We start from the raw sequence: 15,594 nt of genomic DNA on the forward strand, positions 1-15,594 counted from the left end.
CTCCATCGAAACCTTGTTATTGCTTACATATGCACAAGGTGGAAAATCCACCTTTTTTAAACGCGTACTAATTCTAAATATGAAATTATTGATATTTTCACAGTTTGGCAAAAGTTGAAACAATATTTTGCAGTGATTTGCTATAAAAAGTCTTAGTAAAGTTTTCCTCTCCATACGCTTAATATGTGCTTAGAAAGGTTTTATGGTGTTTTATGGCAAATGAGAAAGTTTGAGCTAATATACTTTCAAAGAATATTTATGATTTGTGCATATGTATTTGTAATTTGTAACGCTACCCAGCCAGCATCAGTAATCATAAATTTTCGTATCCGGGAAACATTCGAAACGTTCGAAAAAGATGATGTCATTTGAGAGCAACAATTGTATTTTATTTGCTCAAGCTAAACATTTGAAAGCATGCATGCGTATTCGGTAGTGGCTGAGCGTGCAGAGTGTGCCGCTATTTGTTAGCTTCCAGAAGGTGCCGGGTTCGAATTCCGTCAGGCGCTTTCTAGTTTTATTTCATTTCTTTTTAGCCTGACGTACTTCAAATGCTTTTTTTTTTTTTTTTGGAAATTGGAAGCATGTATGTAGGTGTTAAAAAAATAAGATAAAGACTCTTAGCAGCCCATAAAAGTTTAAGGAACTCCTATATTTCTGCTTATCAGTCGTAATGTCAATTGAAAAATCTTTTATTGATAGAAAACAAAGCGCTTGGCAATGATACAATAAATAATAAAAAACAAAACTAAGTTGTAAAACATGTGTACGCCCGGATATTGATACCTTCTCAAAAATATCAGTATATATATTTAAATTTAGGAAAATTAAAAGTAAATGCATAGCAATTCTAAGAATTTTAAATGACCAAAAACAGTGGACGGCGCAAGTGGCAACTTCGCTAATCTTTTCTAAAACAAAGTTGTATTTTAAATGATGTAAATTAAACAAACGGGTGACTACATGATACAAACATTTGAACATAAACTCATTTAAAACGTTTTTTTTTTTTGTACAGTATGTATTGGTGAACGTTGGCAGCTCAGAAAAAAACTTTATCACGAAAATATGAGCTACATACATACAAGTACACTTTTTACTCGCATATTAAATATAACATAACCTAGAAAAAATATGAGGTTTAGTTTAAAGTAAAAATTTAGAGTATAATTAAAAACGTACCATTTCAGGAAGTCGATAGCAATTCTGAAATTCGAACCCAAAATGCTCCAACTGCTGTATTAAGCGAGTCACGTGCATGGTGGCGTAGAGTAAAATTATTGAAATTAAAATTAGCACTTTCAACTGCCCAAGAAATTATTGAATTAATGTACTAAATTAAGTGTCGACTACATATTTTTTGTAAATTCCACAACGCAAGGCCTGTTAAAGTTCATATCACACACTTTGCTATATACTTTAATTTCTTTTGTGATTCATGTGTAAGCTATGGTAATGCCGCTAAGTAAACCTCTTTTGTTTTAAATTTTAATCCTTATTATTCAATAATACAAGATTCCATATAAAGCAATCTAATTTTAAATAATTTCAGTTAATTTTCATACACATATCAAGTAACGGGTGATTTTTTTGAGGTTAGGATTTTCATGCATTAGTATTTGACAGATCACGTGGGATTTCAGACATGGTGTCAAAGAGAAAGATGCTCAGTATGCTTTGAAATTTCATCATGAATAGACTTACTAACGAGCAACGCTTGCAAATCATTGAATTTTATTACCAAAATCAGTGTTCGGTTCGAAATGTGTTTCGCAAACCCAATTGCTGCGAACGGCGACGAATCGACATTTCACGGTCTTCAGCAACACTCTCAGAAACAGACGCAATATTCTCTTGGTTTAATGGTCTTGGTGGTTGGTTTAATGTCCAATAAAGTAAACTGAGTGCGAAACTTGGTCACAATCGCATTAATTGTTTGCTCACTTGGTCGATTATGTAGACCATAAATCGGACGCGCGAAACACATTTCGAACCGAACACTGATTTTGGTAATAAAATTCAATGATTTGCAAGCGTTGCTCGTTAGTAAGTCTATTCATGATGAAATTTCAAAGCATACTGAGCATCTTTCTCTTTGACACCATGTCTGAAATCCCACGTGATCTGTCAAATACTAATGCATGAAAATCCTAACCTCAAAAAAATCACCCGTTATAAGTGAAAGACCGTTTTTTTTTGCGAATAAGTCGGTTTCTGCGCAGCTTACTGCCTACAAACACTTTTAGCTGCAAATCAATGTAAAATATTGTAATTGTATAATTTTAAAATATTAAATAAGTTTTTGTTTGTTCGTTTAAGATCATTTTGAAATTAAGGTTTCGCTTAGTCGAAACATTTACAATCTCCTTAAGAATGAAATTGCCTACTTACATGAAAATTAACATTTAATACACACAGCCCATGCTACACGCATGTAAGTATGTATGTATTATAAATATTACTTGGGTTAAAGTGTAACCTGCATGTAGAATAATGTAATCAAAACTCAAATTGTAAACTTATATCATTCTTTGTAAATTGTTATTAGAAACCAGCATCCTAAGTTAAGTTCAATACATGTATAATAATTGATATATCTTTTGTTTTGCATAACTGAGCTGAAGAAAAATTCAAAACTGCGATCTTAAGTACTCGTAGTTGTAGCCATTTACCTAATGTTTACCTTTAATATACTTAAACCGTATGCAAATGTACCATACCTTAAAGTTATTTTTTCCTAAAAACATTTCCTAATTTAGTTTGTATACTTTAATAAATATTTTACATAAAGTTTGAATTACTGCATATTTTATAATATTTAATATTCATGTCACATTTATATTTAATTTAAATGTTTGTATTAAAGATTAATCGTGCGATTTGACGAAAATTTAAATTTTGAGTTTTAATATTTGTTATTTGGTTTTACTGTTTTCTGCCCCTATGCTAAGGCGTGTTCTTCAAACACACAAAACAGTGTGGGTGCATTCCAAAACAAAGCGTCAGTCTCTTTTATTTCTAAACTGCACTAGAATAAAAATTCTAGCTTGCGCAACCTAGTTGAGAACTAGCATCTAACCGTGATTGCGCACATTTGGCATTACAATCTACTGAGGCTTAGAGATAAAAGATACTGATGCTTTGTATTTTGACGTTTTGGAATGCACCCTTCGTCAGCGGTGATATTAATGGCTTAGGGCCGGTTGTTGTTGTTGTTGTTGTAGCGGCTACAACAACCCCGCCCAGATCGGTTGGTATCTCAGTCGTTGTCGTCAAGTTCCACTAACGGCAACCCTAGGAAGCGTGCAGCTTCTGTGGGGTTTGTCCACAGGGACAAGGCCGTTACGGTTGTCGGGTTTTCCGGGCATGCGAAGAGATGTTTCGAGTCATGTGGGGTCTCTCTGCCGGACACTCATTCGGCACATCCTCATTCAACCTACTCAAGTAGGAGTTCAACCTGCTGCAGTAGCCGGAGCGAAGTTGTGCGAGTGTTGTGCGTGTCTCCCGAGGCAGATGAAGCTCCGTCTCGTCAATGTCCGGGGGTGGTGTGCCTAGAACGGCATTCACAGGTCTAGAGTCTACATAACTCGAGACTGAGTCCCTGTGAATGCCGTTCAGGGCCTGTCTGTAAGCTGTCGGGTCCAGAGGTTGCTTAATGAACCTCTGGACTTCGTCCGTTAGTTTATATAGATGCCTCCTGACGTGCCTAGGCGAGGGCTCCTCTGCAAGCAGCTGTCTGCTTGGGTGGCCACTTCTGTGGCTCCCGATCAGGAACTGCTTGCAGAGCATTATATTATGCTCCTTTACAGGTAGCATTTGCGCCTCGCCGTGCAGGTGGTGTTCAGGCGACATCAAGAGGCATCCCGTCGCTGTCCTGAGTGCGGTGTTTTGTACAGTCTGTAGCTTCGTCCACTGCGTCCTACTAGTCCCTGGCGCCCACACTGGCGCTGCGTAGTTCAAAACCGGCCGGCCTATTGCCTTGTATGTTGCCAGCAACGTTTCTTTGTCTTTGCCCCAAGTACTGCCGGCTAGCGACTTGAGGACCTTGTTGCGGCTCTGTACTTTATTGACAATAGCGGTTGAGTGCGCAGAGAAGGAGAGCAGGCTGTCGAATGTTACTCCGAGTATTTTGGGGTTATTCACCGTCGGAATTGGTGTGTCATCGACGTGAATCCCCAGCGGTAGCCTGACCTCCTTCGTCCAGGTTGTGAACAGGGTCGCGGAGGATTTCGTAGGGGAGAGGGCTAGACACTTTGCAGTGAAGAAGCGAGAAAGTTCGGAGAGATAGCCGTTTACTTTCGAACACAGGTCATCAATTCCATTCCCAGTCGCCATGATCGAGCAATCGTCGGCATAGGAGACAATCGAGACTCCCTCTGGTGGTTGGGGGAGCTTTGAAATGTAAAAGTTAAACAGCCGGTTGCTCAAAGCCTGGTTAACACTAATCATCGGTTAACATCGTTATCGACGTTTTCGACTTCATGCATATAACACGGTATCGGTAACGTCGATAAGGATGTGTAACCGGGGATTAGTGTCAACCAGGCTTTGAGCAACCGGCCCTTAGTGTCCTATTAAACATAACCACGTATACGCAAATACAGTACATTAGGCTGCCTTTATGGCTAAGTGCACCTTTACGATACCTACCCCAAAATGCGCATCGGCGGCATTATTTTTAATATTTATAAAGAAACTGCTCCGATAATTGCATGCAATGTACCTGCGCATTAGCGATACCTGCCTTAAAAATTGTGCAACTATTATCAATTATCAAATAAAGTATTACGTTTACCTGCACTGGCTTTAGACTTACCCAAATTTTGAAAGCTTTTATTTATTTTGCTCATCTCGCGGAACGTTTTCGTTGTAGTTATATAGATAACTAGATACCATTCAGAAAAAATTTTCGCTTGCAGTAATCTCTACGTGGTAAGGGGCTGTCCATATATTACGTAAGGGAGTTTTCGCCTGTTTTGAACCCCACTTCCCCTCACGTAATAAATTGTAAGATTTAATTGATCCCGCTCCCCCCGCCGCAGATCTTACGTAATCAAACAAATATAGGATGCATGCCTAGTCAGTCTTAAAAACTTCATTACATAGTTATACTAGTCATTCTTTGTTGTCGGTTTCTTTGGTCCACGGTCATGCCAGCCAATCTGAAAGAGGAGTAGCCACAGGGATATCTCGTACTTCTTTTTCACTCAAAGATATATCATTTTCACAGTCCACTGAAATTTTTTCTTGATTCACCCACTCAACAATATCAATATAACAACATGAGCTCTCGCCCGCGTCGTGAAATTATCCTCTTTGCTCTTCGACGCTGAGGCTCAGAAAAGATCAAGTGCAGCTTTTTGTGAATGTTTAGCTGCTTTCCATATATTACGTAAGGGAGTTTTCGCCTGTTTGTGTTCGAGCTGCATTTTTTGGTTATAATAGACACCGAAGAGCAACGCTGTTTTTAGAAAAATAGAAAAATTAAAGCAAAAGTTGTAAAAAATTGTAATATCCTCCGTATTTAATGTATATTTTTCATTTCAATGCAATTTAGTACTTTAATTGGGTGAATTTTCGTATTTTATAAAGAACAATTTTGAATAAGAATACAAGAAAAATAATATTACGTAAGAATCTACGGGACGCCCCCTCGTCCCATATAAGAAAAACTAAGAAAATTCTAGACCCGCCCTCCCCCACAAAGGTCTTACGTAATATATGGACAGCCCCTAAGTGCTCCTCCATTATTTGGTTTCATAGGGATTCGGATACCTTCCTCACTGAAGTATTAAAGAAAATTCGCTTAAGTGCTTTTTTCCGTTAAGTGCACAAGTTTTTCGTGCAAAGAAGGATGGGCAGCTAAGCAAAATATACTGTATGTATATTACGATAAACTTATAGATTTCGTTTCATTAAGCACATGGAAAAACTATCATTTCTAATAATAGCTATTTTTTATGGGTCCCCATTGCAAAAAATTTAGGGTTTTGGGGGTCCTATAAGAAATAGTTAATAATATAAAATGGTAAAATAAACAATTGGATAATGTTATAGAAAATCTCCAAAAGAGAAACAAAGTTTTCCGATCGAAAAATAATGAGGTTGTTCACACTTGCCTGGTTATCTGGTTATGTAGTTATTATTTTTATTCAGTTTACAACAATAAAATACTCTACAGAATAATAATTTTTAACCAGATAACCTGATAACCAAGCAAGTGTGAACAACCTAAATGTTAAAACAAGTAATTTCTAAGCATAAGAGACAACCGACTTCAATGGGCATTTAAAAATTCAAGAGTACCGTTAATTTCTTGAAGTTTCAATAATCGGAACTAAAAAACAAAATGGGATTACTCTTGAGGTATTTCGAAAACGGTTCACGTGGTTCAAAGTTTTCCTTTAACATACATAAAAAATATTCCGATGAATTCATAACCATCCTCCTTTTTTTGGAGTCGGTTTAAAATATTTTTAAACAAACTATGTTCACTAAAATACAAAAACAAAATAAGTCGAGGCTTTTTTTAAGCTTATAATTTTCATTGGAGGTAGTATAAACTTCACACAGCGCTCTTGAAACAGCGGCAGGGGTTATTAAAAGGAATGGAAGAAATTTAAATGAGGAATTATCCCAACAAATCTGAAAGTCCCGTATTTAAGAAAAGTTGCCCAACTTCGACAACTTTTACGCGATTGCAATAAATGAGATCTCAGTTTATTTGAAAAAAAAAAATATATTTAGTTTTAGATAGTACTACGTATTTTGAAATTGTGGTAATAAGTGATGTCAAAATTAAAACCAAAACAAAAATTAAAAAAAAATATATTTTATATAACATTTTAAAGGCCTATATATCCTCTTCTCAGATCATATTTGATCTTTGAAATCGAATTAAAAATAGTCATTCAAAAACTCATAAATCTACAAAATCGTATTTTCTGACCTAAATCGACAGGTCGCGACCTCTAAATGACCTTTAAAAAATCTATAAAAAAATAATATAATATTTCTTACTTTTACTTCACGTTTTGCAATCGTAAATATCAGTGTTGCCAAAACTTTTTGGGCCAACCGGCTAAATTGGCAAAAAAAAAACGGCTAAACTGTTATTTTTAATAAATCATAGGTAGAAAGACTAGTTCTTGGAGATAAGTTGCAAATTCAAGCTGGAAAAAATTTTGCCAGCAAGAATTTGCAATTGGGAAAAACATGTTATTGTGGCTCATGGTTGAATTTGTTGTCGACGATAATTTGAATAAACAGGTTCATCAAATTTAAAAATTTACAAACTTGAGCGATTTTAAAATGAAAAATTTAAGTAAAAGTAAAATTCCAATGATTTGAAACGTACTCGGAATGCAATCTCAACCAGAGTCTATATAGGAAACCCGACAGATACTACGACAAAGAAATTGAAACGTATGTTGAAGAAAGTCGGACTAACAAGAAATATACATGTAGATCCCCCCTCTGAAAGAATTTTAACAATTCTATACAAATTTCTTATGTTTGAAATGCAACAGTGGACACCAGCGTTCGTGCAGAAATGTGCAAGTTTCTCTACTTGAGAGGGATTTTGGGAGCATGTTAACGCGTGTTAAGCAAACAGTGAAACTATTTGCTATTTTCTAAGTTTGCGAATAAAATTTCACACTTAAATTTAAGTCATTCATAACAAACATTTTATGAAAAAAAATCTCCGCTACGGCCTTCTTTAGAAAAAATATATTCGTTTAAAATAAAAAACAAGCGGAATCGGCCCAATTTTATATAACCCTACCTGACATGAAAATTTTATTCCCGATAAGGCTAGTAGCCATTTCTAACAGATTTTGGATCGCTTAGGCAAAAATGGAAACATATATATTTGAATTTTGTGAAAACAAGGTAAATTGCAAAATCGGCTAGAAAACGGCTAACAAATCGGCTTCCGAAATATCTCCGTCTGTTTGCTATAGCAACCGGCTAAATCTAGCCGGAGAACGGCTAAAATGGTAAATATATCAAAAGATGGAGAATTAAAATATCTTTCAGAATTATAGAATTAAAAATAATTTAAAACGTATAATAGGCATATTTTACAAGCTCCCACTCAGCAGTGTGCATACGCAAAGCATTCGCATTTGAACGATAAGCGTGTGTGAGCGGACTACCGTTAGAATTTTACAAAATTAGGTCTGGGGACTTTAGGCGAAGCGAACTTACGGCGGTAAACATTTTTATTCTATTTATAGCAAGAATAAAGGAGAGATAATTAAATACAGGGGTATTCATCCAAATGTTAGTATTCCTCTAATTGAATTACAGAGACTGAAAAGTATAAAATTCTTTAAATGTGAATGCAACCTAACCCCGTAGCGAATGTCATGCATTCTTCACTTAAGAGTCTTGTACGGAAAAGTTACATCTTAAATGACTTTGGGCTCCGTTTGTATGGAAGTCGTTCATGACTTTTTCATATAAATGGTAATTTCGTCGTTGATGTCATCTGCATGACTTGGTTATGCAGTGATCATTAATGACATTCAAGCGACAGTATCTCGCAATGGACTTTTTATAAGTGACCGCTGCAAGACATTGTCTGTTATAAGTCTTTGATAGGAGTACACCTGCATGATATTGTCACCAGTGTCATTGTCAGCTCTATGTCGTTTAGGATTCACAGCAAGTGCGACGATGTCACTAAATCCATTCCCACGACAGCCGGTGCTACGTACCGGAATGACTCGTTTAGGTCGGCGAAGTATTTCAGAAGTTGTTCGTCCATAGGGCTGCATTCGCTACGTTTTCTTCTGCTCAGGGCTGGCATCGAGTCAAACCAGAGACGACTACACCACAACTCCACCTCAGTCAAGTGCAATGCTTGCGAGGGGTGAGTCACCTCATGGTCTGCTCATACTTAAAAAATTGAAATTGCGGGTTTCTAAATTAAAATAACATTTATTCTTCAATAGATAGAAACAAGGTGAATTAAAAATAAACTCAAATGTATTGCGTTTTCTTTCCTACCGACAAATCTCATTGCCCATTGGCAACGAAAAGGCAACACAATTTCTAGAAATGAAAATATTTTTCAATATGGGCTATGTTCTTGTGTACATATACATATGTAGAAGCGCAAGAGTCAACATTTGACTGAAAAACAAAACAAAATTCACCGCTTGTTAGAGCTTTGCGTCCGCTTATGGGAGAATTTTTTTCATAACTGGACATTTTTGAGTGTCCACGTCCGTTTATCGGAAAGTCCGTGTATGGGAGAGAATTTTGTATGAAAAAAAAAAAACCAAAAATTGTTCGTTCCCAATAATGTGTAATATAGTAATTTTTAATATTTTTTTTATTTAGTACTTAAATTAAAAAATTGGAACATTGTATTTAAGAAAGAGTAATTTTGCTGCTTTTTCGGGTTACAGCCTGTTTCCTAACGGGTCGTAAATCAAACCTGCGCCATTAAATAACTACTCGCTCGAGGCGACAAGCTTGAAAAACTTGAAACTTTACAAAATTGTAAATTCTTTTCGATTGACGCTACACCAGTTGAGAGGACTTCAGTTTTTTTTTTTGCGGTTCAATAATTCGAGAATTGCATCGGGGCTCCTCCTGACTTTCATCTTCACAATCTAGCATCATGGCAATATCGCTGTTTAAACACCGTTGTGTTCCAATTTGGAGAACCAATTCTTTTAGTTGTTTCAGAATTTGGAGAACCTGTTACGACATCAGCGTTTTTCGATTTTAGTTTTTGTAATTCATTTTTAATCCTATCTTCTGTGACTGGTTTGAAAAATGTGTGCTTATAGCGTCGCGATGTTGTGAATAGGTGGATATGGCTAATAAACTGTTATTTTGTAAGAATGAAAATTTCGAAGAAAATTCTGTTTTGAAAGTCGTGGCTGCCAGCAGAATTAGTTTAAAATCTTGTTATTTTGTTAAAAAGGTACCCCGTTTTTTTTAAATAATTTCAATTATTGGAATCACGGACGGTGAAGGTCTCAGATTTGCTTAATTCCCGGGTGACCTCTTGGAAAGGTTCACCTGCAATGAATAGCTTGTAATTAGGCTTTTTATTAGTTAGCTGAGCTTAGCTTTTTCTAGTTACAGGCAGTCACAATTAATTACTCTCCGCTGTCAGTACCATAAGCCATCAAATCCGTTTTGTTGTTCCATTCCATGCGCTCAATGTGTTTTGATATATTTTTTGGGGCACTTGCACAATATTCGCATTCGCAAAAGCTCCGCATTGATTATTGCGAATGCGAAAGCGAATGCGAATGTTAAAATTTTTTGCGGAAGTTCCGTTGCGAATGCGAATGCGAATATTCGCAACAAACCTGATTTACATACTAACCTTAATATGTTTTGGAAAAACTCATATAAATTTTTGTGCTTACAGGTTGTATCGACGGTACACACATCGTCATTGATCCTCCTAGTGAACGAAAGGATGACTATATCGATCGCAAAGGGAATATGTCAATAACTTTGCAAGCCGTATGCAATGAGCACAAGAAGTTCATAGATATTTTTGTGGGATTCCGGGATCGTCTCACGTAGGGTGGCCAGATATTATAGGGACATAATCAGTACAGTTGGGATCAAAAATCAGTACAGAGCCATAAAAATCAGCTCATTTTTAAGCGTATTTTTTATTATTAACAATATAACAACCAAATAACAGCGCATTAATTAAAAAAAATAACTAATAGACTTTTAAATACGTATAGTATTATCAATACAAAAATTCATTACTTGAAAACAAATCAATGGTATTACGTATGTATGTACAGCTGTGATCAGGAAAATAGTAGTAAAATATATTGACAGATTTTGAAAATTTTTTCTTTCCTTACTTAATTTAATTTTTTTATAAAAATATAGTTAATTCTATAACAAAAGACATGTGAGTTGAAGTCTCAAACTTTCTAGAAAATTTATAAGAATTGAGAAAATAAAAAAAATGTTAGCCCATTCAGTTTCAGTAGAAGACGAGCTCGAGTCAGAATCTGTTTGCATATTTTAAGCTACAAATTTAAAACATATACAATACAACATTCACATTAAAATGTTGACTAAAAGGTATATTACCGAACTATCGCTAACGAATTTTCGAGTACGAATGAAATTTAATAGTGTTAAATGTGTATGTGCAAGTAAAATTACAGGTGGTCGAACATCAAAAATCAAAGTAAAGCTAATATATCATACCCAAGAGTCGGTAGTTTGCACCTTTTCCAAATTTTTGGAACTTACATTGCACCGTAGCAGTAGTCGTCTTAAGTTTGAAATACTGACAACCGATTTCTCAGTGGATGCTTAATTATAATCGAAAGATTATCTCTTATTGTCATCTTCTCAGTATACTTAATATATGATTAACTCACCACCACCTTTCATAAGATTTATTAATGGCGAAACCAGCTTTTTCTGTAAATCCTGTAAAACCTGCAAATCGTGAAATTGGGTGGGGTTGAATGCAAAGAGTTTGTTATTTTGCGAAATCCTAGGAAACGAAACAATTGCAAGCTGACACCTTTTTAATAATGGTTAAAAATTTAATTAATGCTTTCAATCTGCTCACACGTATGAGTTTCCAAAAACCATTGTTTTGAACATGTAAACCTCAAGTAAATGTCAATTACACGAATTTGCAAAAGTATTAAATGTAAAAATCAGTACAAAATCAGTACAAACCCAAAAAATCAGTAGATTTTGCGTACTGATTTCGGGCTTTTGAAAATCAGCACAATAGAAAAAATCAGCACACGTACTGATTAAATCAGCGCATCTGGCCACCCTAGTCTCACGACAGCTGGGTTTTTCAAAACTCGAATTTGTACCGAAAATTAGAAACAAATTGCAAAGGTTCGCAATTTACACTACAATTTTAATTAATAAGTCTTTATATTATTTATATACTTTTTTCAGATTATTATTTATTAGGAGACTCTGCCTATCCTTGCACTCAGCACTTGGTGACACCCTACAGAGACAATGGGCACCTGACAAGAGCGGAAAAAAATTTCAACATCAAATTAAGCTCGGGTCGTGTGGCCATAGAACACTGCTTTGGAATTTTAAAACAGCGATTCAGACAATTGTACTTCTGCAAACTTAAGGGTCAGAAAAAAGTATGCCATTTTATAAGAGCATGTTGTGTCTTACACAATATTGCTAAAGAAGACGATCTGGAATTTGTAATGCAAGATGAAGAAGGAGTTTTAGATTATGTGCCTGAACAAATATCAAGAGGAAATGCTGTAAGGAACACTATTTGCCAACAACTACCAAATTAAAAATTTGTGACTGTATTTTATACTTTATATGAATCGCCTTTTCTTTTATTTTATTATATATATGTATATTGTGTGTGTTTAAAAGACATTCCATAAATTATTTAAATTTTTCTTACAAATATACATACAGTGCCGGACAAAAGTATTGGCACAGAGAATTTTTCGCAAGATATGCAAAGTTTTTATTCTAATTTATTTTCTATGTTTTTTAATACAAATATAGTTTGTACTTCACCAAAATACAAAAAAAAAAACAAATTCTCAAAACTTTGTGCAAAACTCAGAAAAATGCAATAAATTTGCATACTAATTTGCAACTTTCTATTCTAAAAAATAAAAATTCTAAGTATGCCGTTTTATAGCCAATCTAATTTTAGTGGAAGGTGTTGTTCATTTTCTCCATACAAAAAATAATTGTCGAACATACTTTGTATGGAAGAATCTGAGTGAAAAAAAATCAACACGATTTTCTAGCAACTTCAAACTTGCAGTTTGTTATACTAAAATTAGATTGGCTATAAAACCGCATACTTAGAATTTTTCTAAAAAATTTGAATAGAAAGTTGCAAATTAGTATGCAAATTTATTGCATTTTTCTGAGTTTTGCATAAAGTTTTGAGAATTTGTTTTTTTGAATTTTGGTGAAGTACGAAATATATTTGTATTAAAAAATATTGAAAATAAATTAGAATAAAAACTTTGCATATCTTGCGAAAAATTCTCTGTGCCAATACTTTTGCCCGGCACTGTATATAAAAATAATAAATCGCTAAATATTTAATCCAATACAGTATATTTTGCTTTACCGCCTTTATTATGAAGTGCACATTTAAGATAACTAGCCCGAAATGCGCATCAGCGGCATTATTGTTAACATTTATAAGGAAACTGCTCCGATAGATGCATCCAATATACCTGCACATTAGCGATACCTGCCTTAAACATGGATGGGGAGCTAAGCAAAATAAACTGTAAATGCATCATCTAATAAATAGGTGCATGGTGAACTTATTCTGTTAAAGGGAAAGAATAAATATATATATATATATATAATTAGACTGCATCACTCCCCATACAAAAAAAAATCGGTACTATTTTTCCATTGGAATTATAAAATCTATTATATTTTAAGACGTCCACCAAAATATTTCGGAAAAATATTAATATTTAAGTGAGCTGGACCGATTTGAAAATACCTCCAAAAATTGAGTTTTTTATGAATAAAAATAGTTTCTTAAAGATTTTTTTTTGCAAAAATCCCCTCAAATGACAAAACGCTTTAAGCTTAAAATATTTGCATAAAAATATTTAAAAAAAAACTTTGAACGGAATCGTAATGAGATTTTTGATGCTGTTTTTTAACTTTTTTCAAAGATTGGTATAGGAAAAACTAGAATAACTCAACCTAAACTCTTCAGATTTAGAATTAAGAGGTGTCGTTGGAAAGGTATTTTCACATCCTTTTTATTTCTTCGCTAATAAACTCATTCAAAGGATGGAAGAGAAAGGTAGAATGAACGAACGTCATTCAAAGTTGAATTAAGATGTGTTGGTATTCGAAAAAACAAGATGGGACGCGAATGACGTTTTTTTTTGGCCAGCAATAAAAACAGTGTGAAAATACGTTTCTACTGAGATCCCATAAGTCTAAATCAGAACATTTTTGGCCCAGTTATTCAAGTTTTTCGTAAACCAATCTTTGAAAAAAGTAAAAAACAACATCAAAAATCTCATTCTTACGATTTCGCTGAAAATATTTTTATGCAGATTTTTTAAGCTTCATCTAATTTGTCATCTGAGGTGACTTTTTTCAAAAATTTCTTTAAGAAACTATTTTTATTCATAAAAAACCTCATTTTTGGAGGTATTTTCAAATCGGTCCAGCTCGCTTAAATCTTAATATTTTTCCGAAATATTTTGTTGGACGTCTTAAAATATAATAAATTTTGTAATCCCGGCGGAAAAACCGCAACTTTTTTTGGTGATGCAGTCTAATATACATGTATATTTATATGCAAAGAGAAATATGCTTACTTAATTCTTTTAATGTTTGTTCATAAGTTTTTCTAAAAGATAAATTTTTTTATTGGACCTCTGTTCGCGAGCTTCTTCCTTTTTCTTCAAATGATCCAGAAGATCGGAGTGGAACTTTTTCTTTTCTTCTATGAGCTCATCCAATTTTTCCGAGATGAACCGCTTATTCCTTTGGCCATCGCGCGAAGAGCTCGGGATGTCATCTTAAATAAAAGTAGAAATTGACAGAAAATAAAAAATCATTTTCCATTTAAATTGCTGGTGAAACCGGCTGTTAGTGGATACATATATGTTAAAAAATAATACCTGTATTCGGCCGATCCAAGTCGTTACTCGCTTCCTCTACGGTTGACTGCGCCAGTGAAGTGCCTTCGACGTCGTCGCTGTTCAGTACGAACTCTGGGTTGATACCCATTTTTCTCTCCAAGGATTCGGCTTAGCTCACTGTAATAATCAAGTTAATTATAAACTTCTCTAAAATAAATTTGACAATAAATGCCTCATATATACACTTTGCCTGTTGTTTAGGACAGTTTTTTTGTACTGCCTTTCGAGGTCCCGAAATTTATTTTCAATTTGGGTAACAGTGAACATGTAACCCTTTTCAGCCATCCTATTAGAAATTTCTCTATACATCGCCAACTTGGGTTTATATTTAACGCTTTTGCCAACCTTAGGCCTCAGCTCCTCTATGAGTGAGAGCATAAGTTTAACAGGCGCTTCTAGCCAACTACGTAAAAATTGTTTCGATTAAAGGTAAGTTTTTATTACCGCCTTTGTCAGCTTCTATGGGGATGAAATCTTCATCCTCAGGAACTCCAGTTAGCTCCTGTCGGACATTTTCTAAAATAAAAATGAAATACAAATAACTCTTTCCTCGATCTTGTATAAATTTTATTACCCGCTTCGGCCGACATCGCTGGGTAGAAGATCATCTCATTTATGTTGCCCTCCTCATCTTTCATGAGTTGCGAAGCAACTATTTGCCTATAAGTCTCATCTGTAAAATGTTTGCATTTACATATTTACGTGCATTAGAAATGTTTATGTTTTTAATATTTTTTTTGCATACCATTTTAAACAAGTTGAAACGTGGCTGGAGAACAGTTCACATTTAAAGTGTTTTCCATATTTTGCAGTTGAAATAAAGAATGTAAAATGAAAATGTTTTCACTAAGCTAAATTAAACATCAATTAAAGAAACGTTAACTTTTTCCCGCACTTTTCAATTCGCAAAAATAAAAACTAGTGGAACAGCTGA

The 15,594-nt window shown here is 34.6% G+C and overlaps 1 protein-coding gene across 1 annotated transcript; it reads right to left on the reverse strand.

Annotated features, from left to right (window-relative positions):
• Positions 1–14,334: 14,334 nt before the first annotated feature.
• On the reverse strand, positions 14,335–14,786 carry LOC118753649. The gene is made up of 2 exons (XM_036488521.1): positions 14,640–14,786; positions 14,335–14,536 (listed from the first exon to the last, which is right to left on the reverse strand). The coding sequence occupies exons 1-2, from the start codon at positions 14,746–14,748 to the stop codon at positions 14,343–14,345; spliced, it is 303 nt and encodes a 100-aa protein (XP_036344414.1). The 5' UTR covers positions 14,749–14,786; the 3' UTR covers positions 14,335–14,342.
• Between the last annotated feature and the right edge of the window lie 808 nt (positions 14,787–15,594).

This window comes from Rhagoletis pomonella, unplaced genomic scaffold (assembly GCF_013731165.1).
Source record: "Rhagoletis pomonella isolate Grant_MI unplaced genomic scaffold, Rhpom_1.0 Rhpom_scaffold_02709, whole genome shotgun sequence".
Lineage (NCBI taxonomy): Eukaryota > Metazoa > Arthropoda > Insecta > Diptera > Tephritidae > Rhagoletis > Rhagoletis pomonella.